The sequence below is a fragment of the Bufo gargarizans genome, chromosome 4 (assembly GCF_014858855.1).
Source record: "Bufo gargarizans isolate SCDJY-AF-19 chromosome 4, ASM1485885v1, whole genome shotgun sequence".
NCBI classification, from domain to species: Eukaryota; Metazoa; Chordata; class Amphibia; order Anura; family Bufonidae; genus Bufo; species Bufo gargarizans.
This window is the reverse complement of record NC_058083.1, coordinates 185,058,215-185,081,948: the sequence shown is the minus strand read 5'-3', so window position 1 is coordinate 185,081,948 and position 23,734 is coordinate 185,058,215. Positions and strand designations below refer to the sequence as shown.

At 42.3% G+C, this 23,734-nt stretch overlaps 1 protein-coding gene across 1 annotated transcript in view; it reads left to right on the top strand.

Annotated features, from left to right (window-relative positions):
• The window catches only part of PDCD10 (programmed cell death 10), a 28,767-nt gene extending 9,809 nt beyond the window's left edge, over window positions 1-18,958 (top strand). The window contains exons 3-8 of the mRNA XM_044290155.1: window positions 3,238-3,291; window positions 11,479-11,596; window positions 12,604-12,730; window positions 14,389-14,467; window positions 17,319-17,401; window positions 18,471-18,958. Of these exons, the coding sequence (XP_044146090.1) occupies window positions 3,238-3,291; window positions 11,479-11,596; window positions 12,604-12,730; window positions 14,389-14,467; window positions 17,319-17,401; window positions 18,471-18,552 (543 nt within the window). The 3' untranslated portion in view covers window positions 18,553-18,958. The remainder of the gene's footprint in view (window positions 1-3,237; window positions 3,292-11,478; window positions 11,597-12,603; window positions 12,731-14,388; window positions 14,468-17,318; window positions 17,402-18,470) is intronic.
• Window positions 18,959-23,734: the final 4,776 nt, after the last annotated feature.

Below are 23,734 nucleotides of genomic sequence, written 5' to 3'. Positions count from 1 at the left end.
GCCGCTGCCCGCTTGACTTCAGGAGTGACTCGAAAATAGTGTGGACGGAGGATAAAAGATTGTTTTTGTCTTTTTTTTTGTTTTGTTTTTTTTCCTGCTTTTACCGCATCTGACTGCAGGAAGAAAATCGTCATTAGAAACACACTGCCGGCTACTTGAAGGTACTGCTGACAGTTTGGGGTGGTTTTTGCCGCTGACAGGTTCCCCTTAAATTGGGCAAAGCAGTAAAACTGTACAAATTTGGTATCGCCTCAGTCCAAATGATTTACAGTATACAGTTAACTTGTGGTGTTGAACGCTCTAAAACCAAAACCCCAAAAATTGCATCATTGATTGTCCTTAGACTGTGAGCAGGACTGGTTGCCCCCACTTGCAAAGCAGCCTATGGGGGTGAGGGGCAGGGTCTCCCTACACGCTAGGCTCTGGCACTTGCATACACGACAATAGGTAAGTTCTCCTGTCAGGCTGCTCAGTCATGATGGCATATCATGGGCAGGATCTCATCATTACCATCTATTGTAGAGCGGTGTAGTGATGCCCCAACTCCCTCAGGCAGCTCTGCAAGTGGTGGCAACCAGTCCGGCTCTCATTCTAGGACCGGTTACAGTGATCGAGGGCAGATGCCGTCACAGATGTTTCTGACTTCTCCCTCGGTCTGCAGGCTACCCAGCCTTGTACTCGTACCTGGATGGTGTGTGCGCCATATCTCTGGCAATGCCAATAAATGCCTTCATTTGCTACATTTTGGACTGTTTGTTAAGGTATATTTTAACAGTGATGTTTATTATCTGTAATTGACCATTTCCACGTATGTTATAGAAACTTTGTGTTAGTTGTAGTGTTGGTAGAAAGTAAAAGACTGGATCGAAGGGCTGTTAACTGGAAACCATCTCTTAAAGGGCATAAGTAAAATGATCAATTACCTGATAAGCGCCGCGCTTTTCTCCCTATATCCTATCATCCTGAGATAAAGGCCATTTGGAGAGGAGATAAATCCTGCCACCTTCTAGCAGGGCCCGTCTACCAGCCGTGTAATCTGCCAGGCTTTAAGCACTATACAAATGTTTCCTTTCCTATAAACAACCAGCCACAATCTTTTCTTATGATCTGTGCCGGCCGGGATTAAAAAACAAAAAAAACTCCTGCATTATACCGATAATTCTGCTTTGCTTTTGCTTTCCTTTTTTATGGGTTCCTGTGATGTGATAAATTTGATTTATGAGTACCGTGAGAGTGTACGAGGACAAAAGGCTGTGTGTAAAATTATGGCTTCAATTTGTGCAGCGTCTCCAACTTGAATCAATCTGAGCTTTGGCTTCGGGAACGGCCATTGTATTATTTTTGGGACAGCTGGTAAACAGACTGGCCGGTAATGCTTGTGCATCTGTACGGAACACTCTCCAATAGGAAATCATTTAGACGCATTGCTTTTGGCGGATTGTTTTCTGCCTAGACACCAAAATATGCAGATGCAGCAGCGTTTGATGCGCGGCCGTATTATTTTGTGCTCATTCGTTTGCTATAAGTCTTGTGATGCAGCTCTCTACGTGACGCTGCATAAGTTACCATATAGCACGATGTGCCGTATAATGACAGTGCAAGCTCTGCAGATATAGATGTTTTACTGGTCTGCCAACCCTGGAAATCTCTTCCTCACCTTTCTGAGCTGCAATGCAGTTCATGACTGCAGAGAGGAATTGTAAAGCACACAATGATCTCTTGGTTTAGGTAAGAGAAATAATTTCCTCTAAGGTTATATTCACACACTGCAGATTTGTAAAATGGTGCTGATTCCGCAGTTCGCTTGGATACAGGAGTGGGACAGTCACTAGAATTTCTGCTGCATGTAAATGTACCCGATTGTGTGGCTGTTCCTCTAAAAAAAAAAATTCTGTGGTAAATAGAATTTGTTTAAAATGGATATATATTTTTTTTTTTTTTTGGGTAGAGCTGTGTGAAAGCCAGTCAGTATGAAAAAAGCTTAAAGGGAACCTGTCACCTCCTAAAAACATCCCAAGCCGGCAGCAGTACCTTAGAATAGCCAGCAGCGTGTTTGTAACGATCCTTTTCTTCCTGCAGGTTGTTTTTACAGCTTTTGCTTCAACTATCTTTAATCCCCTGCCGGCGCACTTCTCTAGTCAGGCTTGAAGTTACAGAGGCAGCGCCCCCTTCCCTGCCCCTTTAAAGGGAGTCTGTCAGTCTGTAACCATGCTAAACTGCTGACAGAACTAGGTAAGGGTTGAGGAAAGCATATATCAGGAGTAGTGAGAATATGAAGTTTTGTTTGGTCAGATTCTGTTATCTAAAGTGCCCAGGAGTCAGAGCTTCACTGAAGTGCTTTCTGCATTGAGCTGCCTCCCAGCCCCACCTGTGGATAGCACTTCATAGTGAAGCTCTGCCTCCAGGGTACTTGAAACAGCAGAATCTGGTTAAATAAAACTTGATAGTTGCACTACTCCTGATGATAAAATCTCCAGAAAAGGTGTGATAGTCCTATTTCCCCTCCCCCCTTTGTTTTTTGTTTTATTTTCTTCCACCTTACAGCAGCCATAACTTTTTAATTTTCCTTTCACGTAGTCATATGAGGGCTTATTTATTTATTTTTTTCCAGGACAAGTTATATTTTTAGTTGCACTATTTTAATTTACCATGTCTGGATAGGTTATCATTATCTGATCGGTGCGGGTCCGACACCTGGCACCCCCGCCAATCAGATGTTTGAGAGTAGCTCGGAGTAGCTCCACAGCCTTCTCGCAGCTTTTCCTAAGCAGAGTGATGATGTGTTCATCTATCACGTGGCCTAGGAGCAGCATTGCACCATAGAAGTGAATGTGGCTCAGCACGATGCCAAGAACGGCCGATATACAATGTACGGCTTTAGCTTAGTAAGCACAGAAAAGGCTGCGGCGCTCACAAGAGCACTGGTGCCTTCTCATACAGCTGATTGTTGGGGGCCCATGGTGTCGGACCCCCACAGATGAACTGACCTGAGGATAGGTAATCAGTATTAAAATCTCGGAAAACCCTTTTAAGAATGACGTACATTATTCTGCGTTAATAAGTCAGCAATGATATCATGCCATAAGATTTGGGCTGGGCATTTGGAGTCTGGTATTAATGTGCTTTCCTGAGTTCTAATGCTTCAATTATTTCTAAAACAAATTGACTATCCGGTTTGATTCAGTAAAAGCAGACGTCTGGTGATTGATGCCTTCATTTCTCTCTTCTCCCTCCCAGTTAGAGCGTGTGAACCTTTCAGCGGCTCAGACTCTTCGGGCAGCTTTTATAAAGGTAAGGAGACTAATGGACCTGCTGTTCCAGTAATATTTATTGTATTTGCTGTCCTATAGCACGCTTTTCTGAGGCTCTAGATGACTTGTATATCTAGTAACAATCCTCAGGATTGGTTAATACAACATACATGCAGCAAGCAGTCTGGGTGGGGGGTGCAGTAAAAAAAATCCTATGCAGAGCTTGGCACACAAGCTGGTGGAGCATGGCCAGAATACCAGGATAGAAAAAAAAAAATAGAGGGTTATATTTCCCAAAATGGCAGAAAGGAAGTGTGCCAGTGGGGGCACGTGCTTAGATGGAAATTGGATCAAGGAGGAGTAAGCATAAAATGTAGGTATATTACTGTTGTAGTGAAAAGAATAGAATGGGGAGAGGCTGCTCAGTTACATGGAATTGGTGTCCATGGGTGATCATAAATAACTATTTGAAAATACCCTTAGGCTGAGTTCACACGGGCGAGATTTCCGCGCGGGTACAATGCGTGAGGTGAATCTGGACCCATTCATTTCTATGGGGCTGCCCACATGAGCGATGATATTCACGCATCACATGTGCATTGCATGAAAATCGCAGCATGCTCTATATTGTGCGTTTATCACGCAACGCAGGCCCCATAGAAGTAACTGGGGCTTAGTGAAAATCGCAAGCAAGTGCGGATGCAGTGTGATTTTTCACACATGGTTGCTAAGATGACAGTCTATTCACTGTATTATTTTCCCTTATAACATGGTTTAAAAATAAAAAATAAATTGACTCTCCTCCTCCTGTTGATCGCGTAGTTGCTGATCTCTTCTTACTTTTTTAATCATGAGCTGCCGGCTAAAGGACCTGTGGTGACGTCACATCACAAGGTCCAAACACATGGTCCATCACCGTGGTGATGTACCATTTGATTGGACCATGTGATGAGCTCAGTGACTTCACCACAGGTCCTGAAGAAAGAACAGGAGACCGGCAGCTACACGTTCAATTGGAGGAGGTGAGTGTTTGGGTTTTTTTTTGTTTTTTTTTTTCCCTCAGTTGACCTTGTACTAAGCATTCTGTATTAAAGAATGCTATTATTTTCCGTTATAATTACATCTACAGACCACCGAACCCAAACCTGAACTTCAGTGAAAAAGTTTGGGTCTGGGTACAATATTCAGTTTATCACGCGTGTGCAAAACGCATTGCACCCGCGCGATAAAAACTGAACAACTGAACGCAATCTCAGTCAAAACTGACTGCAATTGCGTACCTACGCGCGCGGGTTTGCCGCAATGCACCCGGGACGCATCTGGAACCAAAACGTGACGCCTGTGTAAACCCAGACTTATGGGAATAAATTCCTCAGTGGGTATTTCTGGAAAAACGAGCGCCAATATTCTATGTAATGCAATATTAGTGAGCGTGTAGGACTTTAAATCTATGACCGTGAATTCATATTGTATTTTGGATACCCTCATGGGCCATAGATGGCTATAGATTCACAGATTCATATATAAGTTGTGTAATTTAAAATAGATCTTATATATAGCAAAAAATAAAACATTAGGAATAATAAGTATCAACTCACTTTACCAGGGAGGAGGCCTGCAGGATAAACTCGGGACACCAACAGGTCTCAACCTTGTAAGGTGTTAAAAATCAATGTCAGCCTCAGGTGACTGCATCTTCATCAATGGCCGCTAATAAATGAGCTTGACACGTTTTGGGGTCACAAATAATTTCCCCCTTCTTCCGGAGCCATACAGCAATAAAAAACATGAACCAGAGGCATGACTTGCCAATGGAAAAACAAAAACAGCGAAATTGACAGTCAATTTATTGTACTCGTGTACATACAGACCATAAGTTTGGACACACCTTCTCATTCAAAAAGTTTTCTTTATTTTCATGACTATGAAAATTGTAGATTCACACTGAAGGCATCTAAACTATGAATTAACACATGTGGAATTATATACATAACAAAAAAGTGTGAAACAACTGAAAATATGTCATATTCTAGGTTCTTCAAAGTAGCCACCTTTTGCTTTGATTACTGCTTTGCACACTCTTGGCATTCTCTTGATGAGCTTCAAGAGGTAGTCACCTGAAATGGTTTTCACTTCACAGGTGTGCCCTGTCAAGTTTTTAATAAGTGGGGTTGGGACCTTTAGTTGCATTGTGGAGAAGTCAGGTGGATACACAGCTGATAGTCCTACTGAATAGACTGTTAGAATTTGTATTATGGCAAGAAAAAAGCAGCTAAGTAAAGAAAACGTTGAAAGTGTCCCCAAGTGCAGTCACAAAAACCATCCAGCGCTACAAAGAAACTGGCTCGCATGCGGACCGCCCCAGGAAAGGAAGACCAAGAGTCACCTCTGCTGCGGAGGATAAGTTCATCCGAGTCACCAGCCTCAGAAATCGCAGGTTAACAGCAGCTCAGATTAGAGACCAGGTCAATGCCACACAGAGTTCTAGCAGCAGACACATCTCTAGAACAACTGTTAAGAGGAGACTGTGTGAATCAGGTCTTCATGGTAGAATATCTGCTAGGAAACCACTGCTAAGGACAGGCAACAAGCAGAAGAGACTTGTTTGGGCTAAAGAACACAAGGAATAGACATTAGACCAGTGGAAATCTGTGCTTTGGTCTGATGGGTCCAAATTTGAGATCTTTGGTTCCAACCACCGTGTCTTTGTGCGACGCAGAAAAGGTGAACGGATGGACTCTACATGCCTGGTTCCCACCGTGAAGCATGGAGGAGGAGGTGTGATGGTGTGGGGGTGCTTTGCTGTTGACACTGTTGGGATTTATTCAAAATTGAAGGCATACTGAACCAGCATGGCTACCACAGCATCTTGCAGCGGCATCCTATTCCATCCGGTTTGCGTTTAGTTGGACCATCCTTTATATTTCAACAGGACAATGACCCCAAACACACCTCCAGGCTGTGTAAGGGCTATTTGACCATGAAGGAGAGTGATGGGGTGCTGCTCCAGAAGACCTGGCCTCTGCAGTTACCCGACCCGAACCCAATCGAGATGGTTTGGGGTGAGCTGGACCACAGAGTGAAGGCAAAAGGGCCAACAAGTGCTAAGCATCTCTGGGAACTCCTTCAAGACTGTTGGAAGACCATTTCAGGTGACTACCTCTTGAAGCTCATCAAGAGTGTGCAAAGCAGTAATCAAAGCAAAAGGTGGCTACTTTGAAGAATCTAGACTATGACATATTTTCAGTTTTTTCACACTTTTTTTATGTATATAATTCCACATGTGTTAATTCATAGTTTTGATTCCTTCAGTGTGAATCTACAATTTTCATAGTCATGAAAATAAAGAAAACTTTGAGGTGTGTCCAAACTTTTGGTCTGTACTGTATATAGCGCTGACATGTGCGGCAGCGCTTTACAGCTGTTATCACTATTTGCTGTTCCCAGTGGTGCTCTCAAGCTAAGGACACATGGGGGCATTTATTATAGCTCCACAACAGTTTTCTGGCATAGAAAAGTTGCATATTTTGTCTCAAGGGCTGGCTTGTGACTTTTCAGCTTTTTCCAAAACCCACTTTTGGAAAAAGGGCGGAACCTCAGCGGGTGGACTCCTTTTAAAGGGGTTAGCCAAATTCTAAAAGATCCCCTCCAATTCCCAGACCCCTTGTATACATTATGCTTCCGGAGTAACGCAGGTTTCCTGGAGCAGGTTAGTGTAATGTATACGAGGGGCCGGAGCATTACAGGGGATATTTTAGAATTCGGATAATCCCTTTAACATGCTTTCAAGAAAACTTTGTAAATCTACTCTACAAATGTGTGGAACCAAAGTTTCTGCTTGACAAATGTATTGGAATTGAAATGTATGATATATATGTATTGGTATCATTATAAGAAGGGTGTCTTTACTATATAGTGGAGAGGTAATTTGTGTTTCTGCACTGGAGAGGTTTTCAGATATTGGCCCACTTAATTTTTTTAGCATTCCCATTTTTACCCATTATAAGTATGTGAGTTAGGGCTCATGCACACGACAGTATTTTGCGTTCAGTATGCGGTAGATATACTGAACCATTCATTTCAATGGTTCAGCAAAAAAAAAAAAACTGAAGTGTCTCCGTGTGCATTTCGTTTCAGTATTTCCGTACCATGAAAACATAGAACATGTCCTATTCTTGTCCGCAAATCACGGTGCTTGGCTCATTTCAAGTCAATGGGTCCGCAAAAAAACTGAACACATACGGAAATGCATCCGTATGTCTTCCGTATCCGTTCCGTTTTTGCGGAACCATCTTCTGAAAAATGTTTATGTCCAGCCCAATTTTTTTCTATGTAATTACTATATAATGTATATGGCATACGGAAAAACGGAAAGGAAACGCAACGGAAACAAAAAACGGACCGCAAAACACTTAAAAGGCTATACGGTCGTGTGCATGAGCCCTTAAAGCGGTGCAACTTTCTTTTAAACAGAGCATTGTACAAAAAAAAAAATCACTCCTCAAACATTTCTCCACTTCCCATGTGAAAACTTTAATCAGGCAAATGAAATGCAAATGTAATTAAAGCTTTCCCATGCAACCCACAGGGCAGATCCACCTGTCTGTATGCCAAGGTGACCCGCACTGCGTCTTAGTTGTGGCAGATGTAATGAATCGCACTCTGTTATTCTTTCTGACCCCACTCCTCACGTCTTGCAACTTAAAAAATTAAAATAAAATAAGTGACAATTTTTTTTGATGAATTTTGCTGTAAACAAGTCATTACTTGTTATATAACCTGTGCCATGGTTTTGCATGAAGGATTGCCACGTGCGCAGCACCAGATTATAAGGTTACCTCCAAATCTTCGAGTTTGTAAGTAATCCACACTTTATTTGGGTAAGGGCTCATTCACATGCCCGTGCTGTGGACCGCAAATTGCGGTCCACAATGCACGGGCACCGACCGTGGGGCAGCCGCTTGCGGATTGCGGACCTACTAACTTGAATGGGTCTGCGATCCGTCTGTTCCGCAAAAAGATAGAGCAAGTTCTACTTTTTTTGCGGAATGGAACACCACAGAAGCACTCCGTAGTGCTTCCGTTCCGCATCTCTGGATTTGCGGACCTATTTAAGTCAATGGGTCCGCTTCCGTGATGCAGAATGCCTTCGCAATGGTGCCTGTGTATTGCGGTCTGCAATACGGCAACGGGACACCCAGTCGTGTGAACAAGCCCTAATAGAAATGAATCGGGGAATGGAGCTTAGTCTTCCAACTATATATCCCCCAGTCTGCTTGTCTCGTTGTGCCCTATTAGAACATATGTCATGATCTCTCACTTGGGACCCTCATTCTATGGCAAATCCTTTTCATGGATTATAGGTGGTCCCCGCTGTAACAGCTAATTGCAAGAGGTCTCTGAAGCCAGAGCTGTGACTATCAGCTGATTGCTGGGCCGGCATAAAAAGGATCTGCGTGAAAAGTTAGGTCATGACGAGTCCTTTCTTGTGCTGGAATGCAGCAGGGTATTATGCTCTCCATATAACCCTTTCCTACCTTGCACCCTACAGACGGTTGGGCATTAATGTGAGATGTTGTACATTGACTGCACAGGGATGGCTCAGAAATGAGCTCACACCCTCTCCTCGTGGTTGTGACCTGTACATACAGCAGACAATATCCTGCCATATTGAAGGCAGATGATCCAGGCACTCGCTTTCTTCAATATGCTTCTATTACAACATCAGCAATTACATGGGATCCGATTCAGCCCTTCCAGAGCCCTTGTCTACTATATCCTGCAATATGCGGGTTTAGAGAGACACTGGACGTTTAGCCGCTAAAGGTATGTTCACTCGGCATTTCATGTGGGTTTCGGCACCGAATGCGTGTTTATGCCTTGTGGACATATTCCCACAAACCGTGTCCAATTGATTTAAGCTGTCGTCCATCTGATGTGTATATATGGTGCTGATTTGAAATCTGCATAGTGTTAAAGAAAAAGTATTCCTTGGTCAGTAGGAGGCAGAAATACGTGGCAGCATAGGTGTCAAAATACAAGCAAAATTGAAAAACCCATAGAAAATACACCTAGTAAGTGTGTTTTTCTTGAAATCTGAGTTAAATTTTAGTCTGTAAAAATGCCGTGATCCTACCCTTAAATTTCTCATAGCTCCTAGATGGGACAAACCCAGACACTCGGCATATACAAAAATATAATAGAAAAATAATATCCAAAAATATATCTTTGTTGAAATCGATAAAACAAATAGTTGCATAAATTAGTAAAGACAGACACAACCGCATGGAGAGAGCACAAAACACGTCGGGACATCCGGTTATAGCATTGCAAGTAGTGGAAGGTGGGATGGAAAAACAAGTATTAAATAAATACAAAACCATGTAGCTCCCCCCCACCTAGATGATAAACCATGATTCACAACATATACACAATACAGACCCGGCTAGTAGCACCTCCAAGAGACCCCGACACGTGTTTCGCATCGGCATGGTCTAGTCCTCTAGTGGGAATAAAAATAGTAGAAATAAAATATGTAAATATTAAAAAAGAAACTAACTAACAAGTCTCAGTTTCCTATTAACCCTATAGTGACCACCCACAGTCTTTTGATGGCTGTGGTGCAGTGACCTCTTTGGCTTAATGGCTCCGGAAGTGCTCTGCCATAAGAACCAGCTGTTGCTAACGGCCTCTGGTCTTGGCGCAGGGTCCTGCTTCACAGCCAGGGTCGAAGAAAGCTCTGATCCTGGATGTCAACCTTTTGATTGTCATGGTCCATACTGCGGCTTGATCAAAGACTCCCCATTTGGTTGCTGAAATGCAGAGGGGAAAGGGGACTTTGTGGTGGAATTTTTTATTTTTTCCATCTATTCCTTGAATTTTATTTTTCTAAAACCTTTTTATTAGACCCCTGGCTACCAATCGCAACCAATCAGCTCCTGTTGAATACGTCTTGGTTTGGGGACAGAGGAAAGCAGACGTATGTCACAGCTGACGCCTAATGCGTATGACATGGCGAACCCATGACTTCACCATAACGTTAATGTTTGACGGGTTGCGGATGTACTACCCAACTGTGACTTAGGCCTCTTTCACACGGGCGTCATGTTTTTTGCCCGGATAAGAGGCGGGTGCGTTGCGGGAAAATGCGCGATTTTTCTGCGCGAGTGCAAAACATTGTCATGCGTTTTGCACTCGCGTGAGAAAAATCGCGCATGTTTGGTACCCAGACCCGAACTTCTTCACAGAAGTTCGGGCTTGGGATTGATGTTCTGAAGATTGTATTATTTTCCCTTATAACATGGTTATAAGGGAAAATAATAGCATTCTGACTACAGAATGCTTTGTATAATAGTGCTGGAAGGGTTAAAAATAATAAAGTTAACTCACCTTCTCCTCTTGTTCGCGCAGATGCCACTCTGTTCTTTAGCTGTGGACTGAATGACCTGAGGTGACGTCAGATCACATGCTCCAATCACATGGTCCATCACCATGGTGATGGAGCATGTGATCTGACGTCATCAAAGGTCCTTTAGCCCACAGATAAAGAACAGACCGGCATCTGCGCTAACAAGAGGAGAAGGTGAGTTAACTTTTTTATTATTTTTAACCCCTCCAGCACTATTATACAAAGCATTCTGTATTCAGAATGCTATTATTTTCCCTTATAACCATGTTATAAGGGAAAATAATACAGTGAATAGACTGTCACCTAGAACCCATGCGTGAAAATCGCACCGCATCCGCACTTGCTTGCGGATGCATGCGATTTTCACGCAACCCCATTCATTTCTATAGGGCCTGCATTACGTGAAAAACGCACAAAGAGGAGCATGCTGCGATTTTCACGCAACGCACAAGTGATGCGTGAAAATCACCGCTCGTGTGCACAGTCTCATAGAAATGAATGGGTCAGGATTCAGTGCGGGTGCAATGCGTTCACCGCACGCATCGCACCCGCACGGAAAACTCGCCCGTGTGAAAGGGGCCTTACATGTGCGGCAGATCTCAGAAAGTAGTTAAGAGGTTGTCTCTTGTTAGACATTGGTGGCATATAGCTAGGATGTGTCCTCAATGTCAGATAGGTGCGGGTGCCAGGCTCCTGCATCATTTTGTTAAAGCTCGGACTGCCCTTTCACAGGACATAGAAGCAATGCATTCTTGCGCCCTCTGCCATGTTTGCTGGATAATCTACATTTTATATTTTATTCTTTGTATTTCATCGCAGGCAGAAAAAGAGAATCCAGGCCTCACACAAGATATAATTACAAAAATCCTTGAAAAGAAGAGTGTGGAAGTAAACTTTACCGAATCCCTTCTGCGTATGGCAGCTGATGATGTGGAAGGTGAGTTCTAATTCGGCTACGTGCACCACTACTGCATTTAGGGAAAAAATGGCTGTGACATGTAAAGGGGTTACTATAGCTGCCTTCAGACAGCAGCGTTATGGGCATATCATCAGAAAATCTCAGCCCCACCACCCGAGCACCCGAGATGCCCATGATGCTGCTAGTTTGGGTCATTAGACGCATGGTCGGCAAGCGATTTGTTCCTGAAAGCTAAAATGTGGTCACATTACAGCCGTCTGACTAAGGGCTTAGTCAGATGACGTATGTGTTTTCCGCAATTAATCTTTTTTTGTGGGGCCACGGAACGGAAGTACACTGTGTGCTGTCCGCATCTTTTGCAGCCCTATTGCAATGAATGGTTCCACATCCAACTGTTGCAGTTGCCATACAGCCTTTTTCTTCAGTAGACAGACAAAAGTGATCTAAACAGCAAAAAAGCATTCTGTTACTGGAGAGCGAAAGCTGTTATGTGGGGATTCGGAGGGGGAAGCAACACGTTTAAGGCTACTTTCGCACTAGTGTTTTTGTTGGATCTGGAAGGCTTCAGCAAAAATCGCTTCCGTTACTGATAATACAACCATCTGCATCAGTTATGAAGGAATCCGGTTGTATTATCTTTAACCTTGCCAAGACGGCTCCGTCATGAACTCCATTGAAAGTCAATGGGGGACGGATCCATTTTCTATTGTGAGATTGTGTCAGAAAAAAGTATCCATCCCCATTGACTTGCGTTGTGGGTCCATCCCCATTGACTTGCGTTGTGGGTCATGACAGATCCGTTTTGCTCCGCGTCCCAGGACGGAAAGCCACCCGCAGCATGCATTTTGGAGCATTCCATTTAGTTACGTTTTGTCCCCATTGACAATGAATGGGTACAAAACTGAAGTGTTTTTTTTTTTTTTTTTTCCGGTATTGACACCCGATGACAGATCTCAATACTGGAATTTAGAAGCGCTAGTGTGAAAGTATCCTAAGTCAATGCTCTCTTTCTCTATTGCGCTTAGAATACATGATTGAAAGGCCTGAACCGGAGTTCCAGGAACTGAATGAAAAAGCACGGGCACTTAAACAGATCCTTGGCAAAATACCTGATGAAATCAATGACAGAGTGAGGTTCCTGCAGACAATCAAGTGAGTGTTATGTCAGCCTATCACTATTGTGCGCCTAGTCTTTCTCATGAAATATGCTCAATTCAGTTCTCAGAATCGTTCAGGCGCCTATTTGTTTTTTCTGTCTTGCTAAGACTAAATTCGCACTGCATTCAGCAGGACCATTTTCTTGGCTTATGTAACTCTTCTGTACACATTATATTGAAGAGCATTTTATGAATTCAGTGGAGGCTGGGGGATCTCGACATGCCCAAATTGCACTCTCTTTTATTACGTTTGGACAGTAAAGGAGAGCTGCCATTTCGGAGACGCCTGGATGTCATAGAAGGGTATCCCAGAGGATACAACCACGTGGTCCGGTTTCTGCATGTGGTTTTGGAAGCCAAAACCAGGAGTGAATTCAAAGAGTCCTTTCTCTCCTTTTATGATCCACTCCTGACTTCCAAAACCGCATTCAGAAACCTGACACGTGGACCCAAAGATGTAGTGTGCAGAGCTGCTAATCACCAGAAGCCTCTGCTCTGGAGCTGATCCATCTATGTATTACATGGGCAGCCATTCGTCTCCGTGGCTGTCATTGACTATCACTTTTTTTTTTTTTTTTTTTTTGTGTGTGTGTGTGTGTGTGATTTGTGCAAACTGCAAGCTTTTCAAACGCTGGCTTAAAGAGTTCAAAAAGCCAAATACAGTGCACCCCTTAGATCCTTTGCCAGACCGGTGGATGCAGTAACGTGATGAGTGGTGGAACCTGTCTACTTCAGCCCATCACTGGCTTTGCGCGATATTGTACTTTTCTTATTGACCTCCTGGGTTTCACCTGTACAGCATTTTATTGCTATCGAGGTGAAAAAGACTGTGTCTGTTGGCTCCCTCATATGGGTAGGGAATGATTGGAGAGGTGGCTTCTTGGTGCTCTCCATTTATTTCTGTGGTAGGTAGGTGCAGGTCCCAGAGGGGAGACCGGCATCTATCGGTCATTTATGGCATATCATTTAAGAGGTGAGTATTGTCTGTGTGAGTGGTAAACAGTTTCTCACTGAAATTCTCTGGAAAACTTTTCTCTTAGGGTACTTACACACTTGCGGCAGGACGAATCCGACAGGTTGTTCACACTGTCGGATCCGTCCTTCCGCTATTTCACCGTGCTGACGGGGCGGAGCTGCGGCACGGTTCGCGGTGAGAGGCCGCCGGACTAAAATGTCGGACATGCAGGACTTTTAGTTCGCCGTGCTGCATCGGAGCTCCGCCCCCCCTCCCCATTATAGTAAATGGGGACGGAGCGGTGGCACGGCGAAATAGCGGAAGGACGGATCCGACAGGGTGAACAGCCTGTCGGATCCATCCGGCAGCAAGTGTGAAAGTAGCCTTATCTTGGTAGACTAAGAAATTCCTTGCCGATTATTACTAAAGGCTATATTCACACTAGTATCCCGCTAGGCTTGTATTCTATATGCAGCCTCCATTGATTTCAATGGTAAAACCTTCTCTATAAAGACAGTTGGATTATATACAGTAAAACACCAGAACATGGCAACAATCTATTTTCAGAGAGAATAAGGCTTCAGGAAGCAATCGCTTGACTTAATATTCAGAGACGGCATTGGTGCGCTTTTGTGTTTGTTTTCTGGCATTAGAGACCTTGTGTTCTTTATTAATCAGTTATTACGTTTTAATCACAGGGACATTGCAAGTGCGATAAAGGAACTTCTTGACACAGTCAACAACGTCTTCAAAAAGTATCAATACCAGAACCGCAGGGTAAGTTTATTGATCACCGGTGTTGGTTCACATTTGTTTTTCTCTGGTACATCTTAACCGTGGTACCACACAAAATGTTCGTGTGTTAATAACAGAGCGACCGGACTGGCCACAAATACTTTCCAGATAACAGCAAGTAGTAAACCAGTTATGTTTTCTCTTTTCCCATTCCTAAGCTCCATGCACATTCAGCCTGAATGATGTGAGGACTGATTAGTAACATTGGGCTGCTGACAACAACCTTAAAGGGGTTGTCCGACCAAAAGAACTTATCCCCTATCCACAGGATAGAGGATAGTTATTCGAACAATGGGACCCCAGCCACGCACAAGAATGAGGTGCCAGTGTGAAAGGAGTAGCAATCCTGCTTGCATAAGATTACCCTCTTAACCTCTTCCTGCTCTGCTCTTTATGTGCACAGTGCCAGGAGGAGGTCTTTGATTCAAACCACCATGTATGACCTGCGCTGCCATCTGTAGCATGTGGAGGCTGCAACATAAGGCTTACAATTTGCTGCAACGGCCTGGATTGGAGCTAGCTACAATCCTGGCCACATAACCCCTAAAATCACGGTCACTAATGCCTGTGGCATCTGAGTGGTTAAATAGAGGCTCCCTTTGACAACCCAACAACAAACCACCTGTTATATCTGAAGCAGTGCAGATTGAGTACTATGGCAGTGCAGGTCTAATGGCCCCCAGGTCTGAATGTATGGAAGCGTAATCTGCTGTGGGTAAGCATTTTTTACTGCATTTAGAATGAAGTGATCACCTTATTTATCCTGGTTGGTGATTTTTGTTATCTATTTTTTTTATTTATTTTTCCTCCCAAAAACAATAAAAAGTGATAAACTCTTAGATGGTACCAAATGAAAACTAAAGATTGTTCTGCTAAAAACAAGCCTGCACTCTGCTCCATTGACAAAAAAGTAAATAAGTAGTAAAATAAAATAAAAATTTTAAATTTATTATCACAATTATTAGCTTCCCGCAAAATCAAGTTTGTGACTTTTCAAAAAAGTTGCAGTTGATAAATCTGGCTTAAATAGGCTTGTCAGGCAAACCACATCCACATTCCTGCCTACTTCCCAAAACTGGAGTGGCTGGTGTAAAAATGCAAAATGTCACAAAGTCCTATTTCGCGACTTTATGAAATCATAATTCTCAATTGCAGGGCTGTTTTCAATGCAGATTTTATTATTTTTTTCTGAGACTTCTCATACATTGTACTGGTAGTTTCTGCACATAATCCAGAGTGGCCGTGCCATATAACTATACTCTTAGGCCCCTTTCACATGGGCGAGATTTCCGCGCGGGTGCAACGCGTGAGGTGAACGCATTGCACCTGCACTGAATCCGGACCCATTCATTTCTATGGGGCTGTGCACATGAGCGGTGATTTTCACGCATCACTTATGCGTTGTGTGAAAATCGCAGCATGCTCTATATTGTGTGTTTTTTCACGTAATGCAGGCCCTATAGAAATGAATGGGGCTGTGTGAAAATCGCAAGCAAGTGCGGATGCGGTGCGATTTTTCACGCATGGTTGCTAGGAGACTATCGGGATGGGGACCCGATTATTATTATTTTCCCTTATAACATGGTTATAAGGGAAAATAATAGCATTCTTAATAGAGAATGCATAGTACAATAGGGCTGGAGGGGTTAATATTTTTTATTTAACTCCTCCTAATCCACTTGATCGCGCAGCCCAGCTTCTCTTCTGTCTTCTTTGCTGTTCACAGGAATAGGACCTGTGGTGACGTCACTCCGGTCATCACATGGTCCATCACATAATCTTTTACCATGGTGATGGATCATGTGATGAGCTCAGTGAAGTCACCACAGGTCCTATTCCTGTGAACAGCAAAGAAGACCGAAGAGATGCCGGCTGCGCGATTAAGGTTAAATTATTTTTATTTATTTTTTTAACCCCTCCAGCCCTATTGTACTATGCATTCTGTATTAAGAATGTATTATTTTCCCTTTTATAACATTGCTATTATTTTTCCTTATAGCCATCTACACAACACCTAACCCAAACCCGAACTTCTGTCAAGTTCGGGTTTGGGTACCAAACATGCCGATTTTTCCCACGCACGTGCAAAACTCATTACAATGTTTTGCACTCGCGCAGAAAAATCACACATTTTCTGCGCAACGCACCCGCATCTTATCCGGGCAAAAAACATGACGCCCGTGTGAAAAAGAGGCCTTAGGGTACTTTCACGCTAGCGTTTTTCTTTTCTGGCATAGAGTTCCGTCACAGGGGCTCAATACCGGAAAAGATTTGATCAGGCATATCCCCATGCATTCTGAATGGAGAGTACTCCGTTCAGGATGTCTTCAGTTCAGTCATTTTGACTGATCAGACAAAAGATAAAACCGTAGCATGCTACAGTTTTATCTCAGGCGGGAAAAAAAACTGAAGACTTGCCTGAATGCCGGATCCGGCATTTCTCCCCATAGGAATGTATTAGTGCCGGATCCGTCCAGTAAAAATGTGAAAAAAGATACAAGACGTATCCGTCTGTCCGCACGAGAAGCGGAGAGACGGATCCGTTCTTGCAATACTTTTGCTTAGGGCTCATGCACATGGTCATGGTTTCGGTAAAAAACAAACACATCTGTAACTCCGTTCTGCAGCCCACAAAAAAATATAGAACATGTCTGTTTTGCGGATAAGAACAGACTCCTCTAAACTGCTTATGGATGTGTGCTTCAGGCCTTGTAAGAATTGTTACATGGGAAATGTAAGTAGTTACTAAAACAGACCTGTCAGGAGAGGCGACTGCTCCTAATTGAGATTTCTGTATTTTATTTGCATTACTAACTTGCTATGTTTTTTGCAGGCGCTTGAGCACCAAAAGAAAGAATTTGTAAAATACTCTAAAAGTTTTAGTGATACTCTCAAAACCTATTTTAAAGATGGAAAGTAAGTACTATTCTGTGTAGGTCAATGTGAGCTGTATGCAGATTGGCCCCCTAGTGGTAGAACTTCATTGTGTAATAACCCATGCCAGAAAAGTGAAAAGGGGTTTATTAGGCTGCAGCATTACTGCTCGTGGATACTCTGCTAGTATTGTATTGTTTTAAGGTGACATAATGTGCCTCAAAATGCCAACAAAGATTTAGTTTTAGTTTATTTTAAGAAAAATGCTGACCAAAAAAGGGCATGGATGGCACATGCCATGCATTAGATCAATGCATGGCAAGGTGATCTCTTTCTAGTGGGTCCCTAATCTTAAATGCCACAGCACCACAAGGCAACCACCACTGCTGTGATATAGCACCTGCAGGCAACACCAGTGTGGTCAGGCTGAGCCTCCCCCCCCCCCCCCCATGGCACCACAGGCCATCGTAACAGCAGTCGCCACGCAGCATTGCCCCATGTGAATGGATCTCAGAAACCCACCTCTCAATGTGGTCTCAGAAGCTAACTGAAAAATATATATGTAGTTGCATACAGTGAAAATGGCATATCGCTATCTGGCCTTTCATACGTATCGGGGGGGGGGGGGGGGACACATGCATATCTATGCATGTTCTATATGTCGTAGATATAATATTTCAGTTGTAATTGGTTCAGTCTGACAATGTGGCCCCCAACCAGAAAAGGTTGTGCACCCCTGGTATATGGGATAGTGCAGTCTGCAGTGCTATCCCATACAGAGACATATACTGCATGGTATAACACTTTAACATGGCAGTGTATGGGCAACCTATACCACCTGTATGGCTGTTCATTGGCATGTGCTGTGAACTCCACCTGAGATATATATCAGTGTGAATCTTCTGTTTGGTGACTAGCAACTTACCTAATGCCACACGCCTGGTCATCGCGTAGACAGGGCAGTGATCTTTCTGGCTGCTGGGAAGGATATGTCGGGGTTCCTCATGTCATAGCCAAACTTGGAGAGCAGTGACCTGTCCAAAACATGGCTTGGTGACTTGCCTCCCACATCTAGAACTATTCTCTAACTTTCTTTTTTCCTCTCTTGTAGGGCATTAAATGTATTTATAAGTGCCAACCGCCTAATTCATCAAACCAACTTGATACTCCAGACCTTTAAAACTGTGGCCTGAAACGTGTAAATGAACGAGAGCTGTAATTTTACGTGGTGGACAGAGCTACTTTTATTCTGTAAATTAAGTTTTGACTGTATAAATTATCAGTTCCGCCAGAGGGACAGAAATGCAGGATGTTTAATGGGATTATTGCCATCTTACACCATATTTTTGTAAGATTTATTGTAGCTTATCATAATCTCACAATGAAGATTTTGCATCACTTTTTGCTATTATCATTCTTTTCAGAATTATAAGCCAAAAGAATTTACGCCTTAATGTGTCATTATATAACATTCCTTATAAGACTTGTAAATATTGGTGTTCTGTTTCTGACATTTGAACTTGAAACCGAAGAGCTGCAAGATTATGTATTTAACAATATTTGGTGGCAAATATTCAATAAATAGTTTACAACTGTTAATCTCCGATCCTCTTTGTATGTGTGGAATAAAAGTGATTTACTGTTGGGACTGGCACAATCGCCATGAGTTTTGTTCACTTTCGGACACTTGGGAATAATGGTTGTCACATATACATTTGTCGTCACATACAGGTGAAACTCGAAAAATTAGAATATCGTGCAAAGTTCATTTATTTCAGTAACGCAACTTAAAAGGTTAAACTAATATATGAGATAGACTCGTTACATGCAAAGCAAGATATTTCAAGCCTTTGTTATAATTTGGATGATTATGGCTTACAGCTTATGAAACCCCAAAGTCACAATCTCGGGTACCCTTTGCTCAGGGGGTATGGATTATTAGCTGACTAGAGGGTGACACTTTCAGCCTAGAATATTGAACCTTTTCACAATATTGCATTAATGCAATTCCTTTGAAGTCATATTACTGAAATAAATGAACTTTTGCACAATATTAAAAAATTTTGAGTTTCACCTGTAATGTTTAGCATGTGAGAAATTTGTATACTCAAAGTAAATTCTATTTGGTTTTTAGGCAGTGGTTAAAATTAAGGCAAAAACACTTGGCTTGTGTACAGTTGTCAGTTGCTGCTTGGCATGGAAGGGAATTAAAGGGTATATATGGGAATTTAGATTGATGACCTGTCCTCTGGATAAAAACAAACACCAGCTCCAGACATTAGCTGTATGTGTATAGGAAATAAATGCAGGGGACACAAGTGTGTGCGTGTTTTTTTTGGGTTCTGGTGTTTTTGTTAATTAGATGGCATTTTTTTGTCTTTCTAACTCCTTTTCAAAAATGGAGGTTGCTGGAGCACTTGTCTTTTCATGTATTTTCACATTTTCTCTATAGGGGAAAAAAAAAAAACACTAGTGTTAAGGAACAGTGGAGGAGATTTATCAAACTGGTGTAAAGTAGAACTGGCTTAGTTTCCCACAGCAACCAATCAGACTCCACCTTTAATTTTTTCACAGCTCCTTTAGAAAATGAATGGTGGAATCTGATTGGTTGCTATAGGGAAACTAAGCCAGTTCTACTTTACACCAGTTTGATAAATCTCCCCCGGTGTTTGCAAAAATACGCAGCAAAATAAACCATGAGGTCATCCTGGCCTCCTTTTTTTTTTTTTTTTTTTTTTTTTTTTTTTTTTTTTTTTTTGTGTTTAAAAAAAATAAATAAATGGCAGCTAAAATGTGTGCGTGTGTGGGGTTGTCCCATTACAACAACGTATCCCCTATCCAGAACCCTTTAGGGTCCATTCACACGTCTGTGAATGTGTCCGCACCCATTCCGCAATTCTGTGGAACAGGTGTGGACCCATTCAGTCTCTATGGGGATGGAATGGATGCGGAGAGCACACTATGCTCTCCGCATTTCCGATCTTGCGGCTCTGTAAAAAATAGAACATGTCCTAATCTTGTCCGCAATTGCGGACAAGAATAGGCAGTTCTATGGGGGTGCCGGCCGAGTGTATTGCGGATCTGCAATTTGTGGATTTGCAATGCAATACGGATGTGTGAATGAACCCTTTATGGTTCCTATGAGTAGTGCTCCCCTCTATCTGCCTTTTTGCTAGGATGGTTTCTAGCACATATTTTCTCATTCACCTTGCTCCAACATCAACTGATGCAGACAAATGTCACAGTTACCCAGGGCAAAATAATCCGAGTGTCATTAGTATTTCTCCAATGCAGGTTAGAAATTGAAAGGCGTGATCTGAATGATTATGTGCAAAGCATTCCTTCGTTTTTATGCAGTATATAAAGCCCATATTCTACAATCTCACCAGCGAAGTGGTATAACTAGAATCTTTATGCCACCCATCAGGAATTTGTGATTTCACTAATAACGTGTAGGAAAATTTGAATGACAAAGTTGTCCCAACCATATTAACAGATGGTGACGGGTCATCGCTGTCAGTCAGGATGGGCATCGGTAATGTGTAATTAAAATACACATTTCTGTTCATTAATCGCGGTTATCTTAAAATACTAAGGTATAGTAGGGTTTTTTTACATGGGCAGATAATCTACCTGGAATGATTTGTGATATAGCAAGTCAGTCGGCACTCGTATTCTTCCATTTAGTTAGTGCAGGCATTGCCAATATGTTCAGTTGTGCGATCGTTCTTCCCTATGCAGTTCATTGTCAGCAGCACATGCGTGTCTATACAAGGCGATGTACTGCCCAAAAAATGTTCATTTTTATGTCTACATGACACGAATCAAGAGTTCACTCGTTTGTCGGTTGATCACCACACGTGTTTACATGGGGCAATGATGGGTAAGGCGACTTGAGTCTGCATTAGGACTCCATATGCGGCTGTACAGGCTCGGTGGGATGCTACAGTATTTTCAAGGACATGTCCATATATAAGCGAATTTTACTTTTGTATGGTTCCAACAGTAAAAAATAAATAAAAATACTCTGTATAAAATTGGAGGCATATGGAGGTGCAGCAAATCCCCTATTTACCTCTGTTTTACAGCTCCTGACAATAAAGAGCCCATAAGGCAGTATTATGCTCAAGACCTTATTTATGGATGATTTTTTATTTTATTTTTTAATGATCCACTTCTGGTTTTGGCTTATGATTAATAAAATGAATTCAATTAATTTGCCTTTTTAGTACTGTTTTTTTTTTTTTTTTTTTTTTTTTTATTGTCATATAGAATTTATTTTCTTCAAGAGCGCTGTATCAGCCAAGCCTGTATATTCTGTTTTAGTCTATGCCGCCCACACCATTAATCCTAGTGTGGGCTGCAGGGACTGAAGAGACCCTGCACAGGCTGATACAGCACTCTGAATCAAGGTGGGAGTCTGGCACTGACTGTAGCGTTTGGCATCAGAGTTAACTCACTACATATAACTCACTAGCTGGCGCTGTCAATAGCGATTGCGGCATTTGCAGCCTCCCTGCCACCATTAACCCCTTCTAAACACAATCACGCGGTGCTGAAGTGTTGCCCTCAGGACTGCCACGACTGTATGTCTATTAGACTGTGCCACAGACACAGCTTAATTTACTATGATAGGCTATAATGCAGTGGTATACAAGGTATACTAGTACATTATAAAAGCCATGTCCCCCAGTGAGTGAAGAAAAGGTTAATAAAGTGTATTTATAGTGTATAGAAGTAAATGGAATAGCTTGTAATTACACCTGCTCACCACTTCGATGTGGACCGCGAGCAGGTAAATAATGAAGGGAACACTGTGTACAGCCTTCTCTTCAACCAGCTGATCGGCAGGGGTGTCGGGTGTCATCAATATTAAAAAATCCCGGAAAACCTCTTGAATCAGTAAGTCCCATATACCCCAAAATGGTACCAATGAAACCACAACTTGTCCCGCGAAAAAAAAAAAAAAAAAAGAATATGTTCTGACTAGAGATGAGCAAATCGACCGGATGAAACATTCGAAGTCGATACGCATAAAATTTTCCTCGCTCCTTACAGTATTCTAACGGGGTTTTATGCGAACAGAGTTTGGATGTTTCATCCGCAGTCGATTCGCTCATCCCTAGTTCTGACTCGTAGAGGACTTAAAAAAACAATAGTATTTGTACGAGTCATGCTACTATTGTGCAAAATTAGTAAAAAAACAAATCAACCTATAACTATTTGGTATAGCCATCATCATACTGACCCATGAAATAGAAGTATCATGCTAATTACATCATACAGTGAGCTTCCCAAATGTAAAGCACAAAAACAATGGTGGAATAGCTTCTTTTTTTTCCCATAAATGCACACCAAAAAATGTTAATCTATAAGTGATATGGGTGCCAGAAAACTGCAATTCCACAGAAAAATTTAAAGTATAACTGTCATATTTTTATTTATTCTTTTGAGTATTGGATTGTGGTGATTAATATCTCCTTGGTGGCCCTATTTCAACTTTTCACTGTGTATTCAATTACCCCTTATTTCCACAGTTTAGTTCCCTGTACTGCCTACTTTTACTTGCTATGCAGGTCCGTCAATGTGTTGAAGGACGGAGGACGCAGAAGCAGGCCGCGTGCAAGGTCACATTACTGACAGCCAGGGACTGTAAGTAAATGATTAAAGCCAGGTCCTCCCCAGCAGCTGATAACAGTACCTGGGCTGTGTGCACTTCTCCCTGTCCCTGTGCTTGGCAGACGCTCCCTCACTCAGTAGAGCTGGAGAATGCAGAGTTGGAGCAGTGCAGACCTGGGAAGGGAGATCTGCCATCTGCTCAGTGTATAAATGAAAGCAACGTGGTAAGAGGACCCCTTTGTACTGCAGGAGATTAACCCTTTAGGGGGAAGGGCTCTGGTTTCTGACTCTTTTGGGGGGCTAGTGAGGGCAGGAGGGATTAGCCTCAGGGTGAGGGCAGTGGCGGCCATCTTAACTGAATAGTGAAATTGCAGTTTTATGCAGACTGGTTGCTAAGGGCTGAATCTTATTAAATATGGGGTAAGTCAGTCTAATAGTAACTGATTCTGGAATATCATGTTATTAGTAACTACATATATGAAAATTGAAATTAGGGTCTAAGTGTGACAGTTATCCTTTAAAAAAAATTAGTGCAAGGAAAAAATTAATAATTGAGAGAAATTGATAATCACCCTGAAATTAAAAATAATTGAGATTATAATTTTTTTGGAGGCTTTAACACCTTTGATTTCCAGAACAGACATTTTCACACATGTATGTTTTTTCAAGATGTTGTGTGTTCCAGTGGTTGCTGCTTTCAGATCTTCTAGAAAAAAAAAAGTGCTACCTGTATCATATAGTCCTGATAGAGCAGTC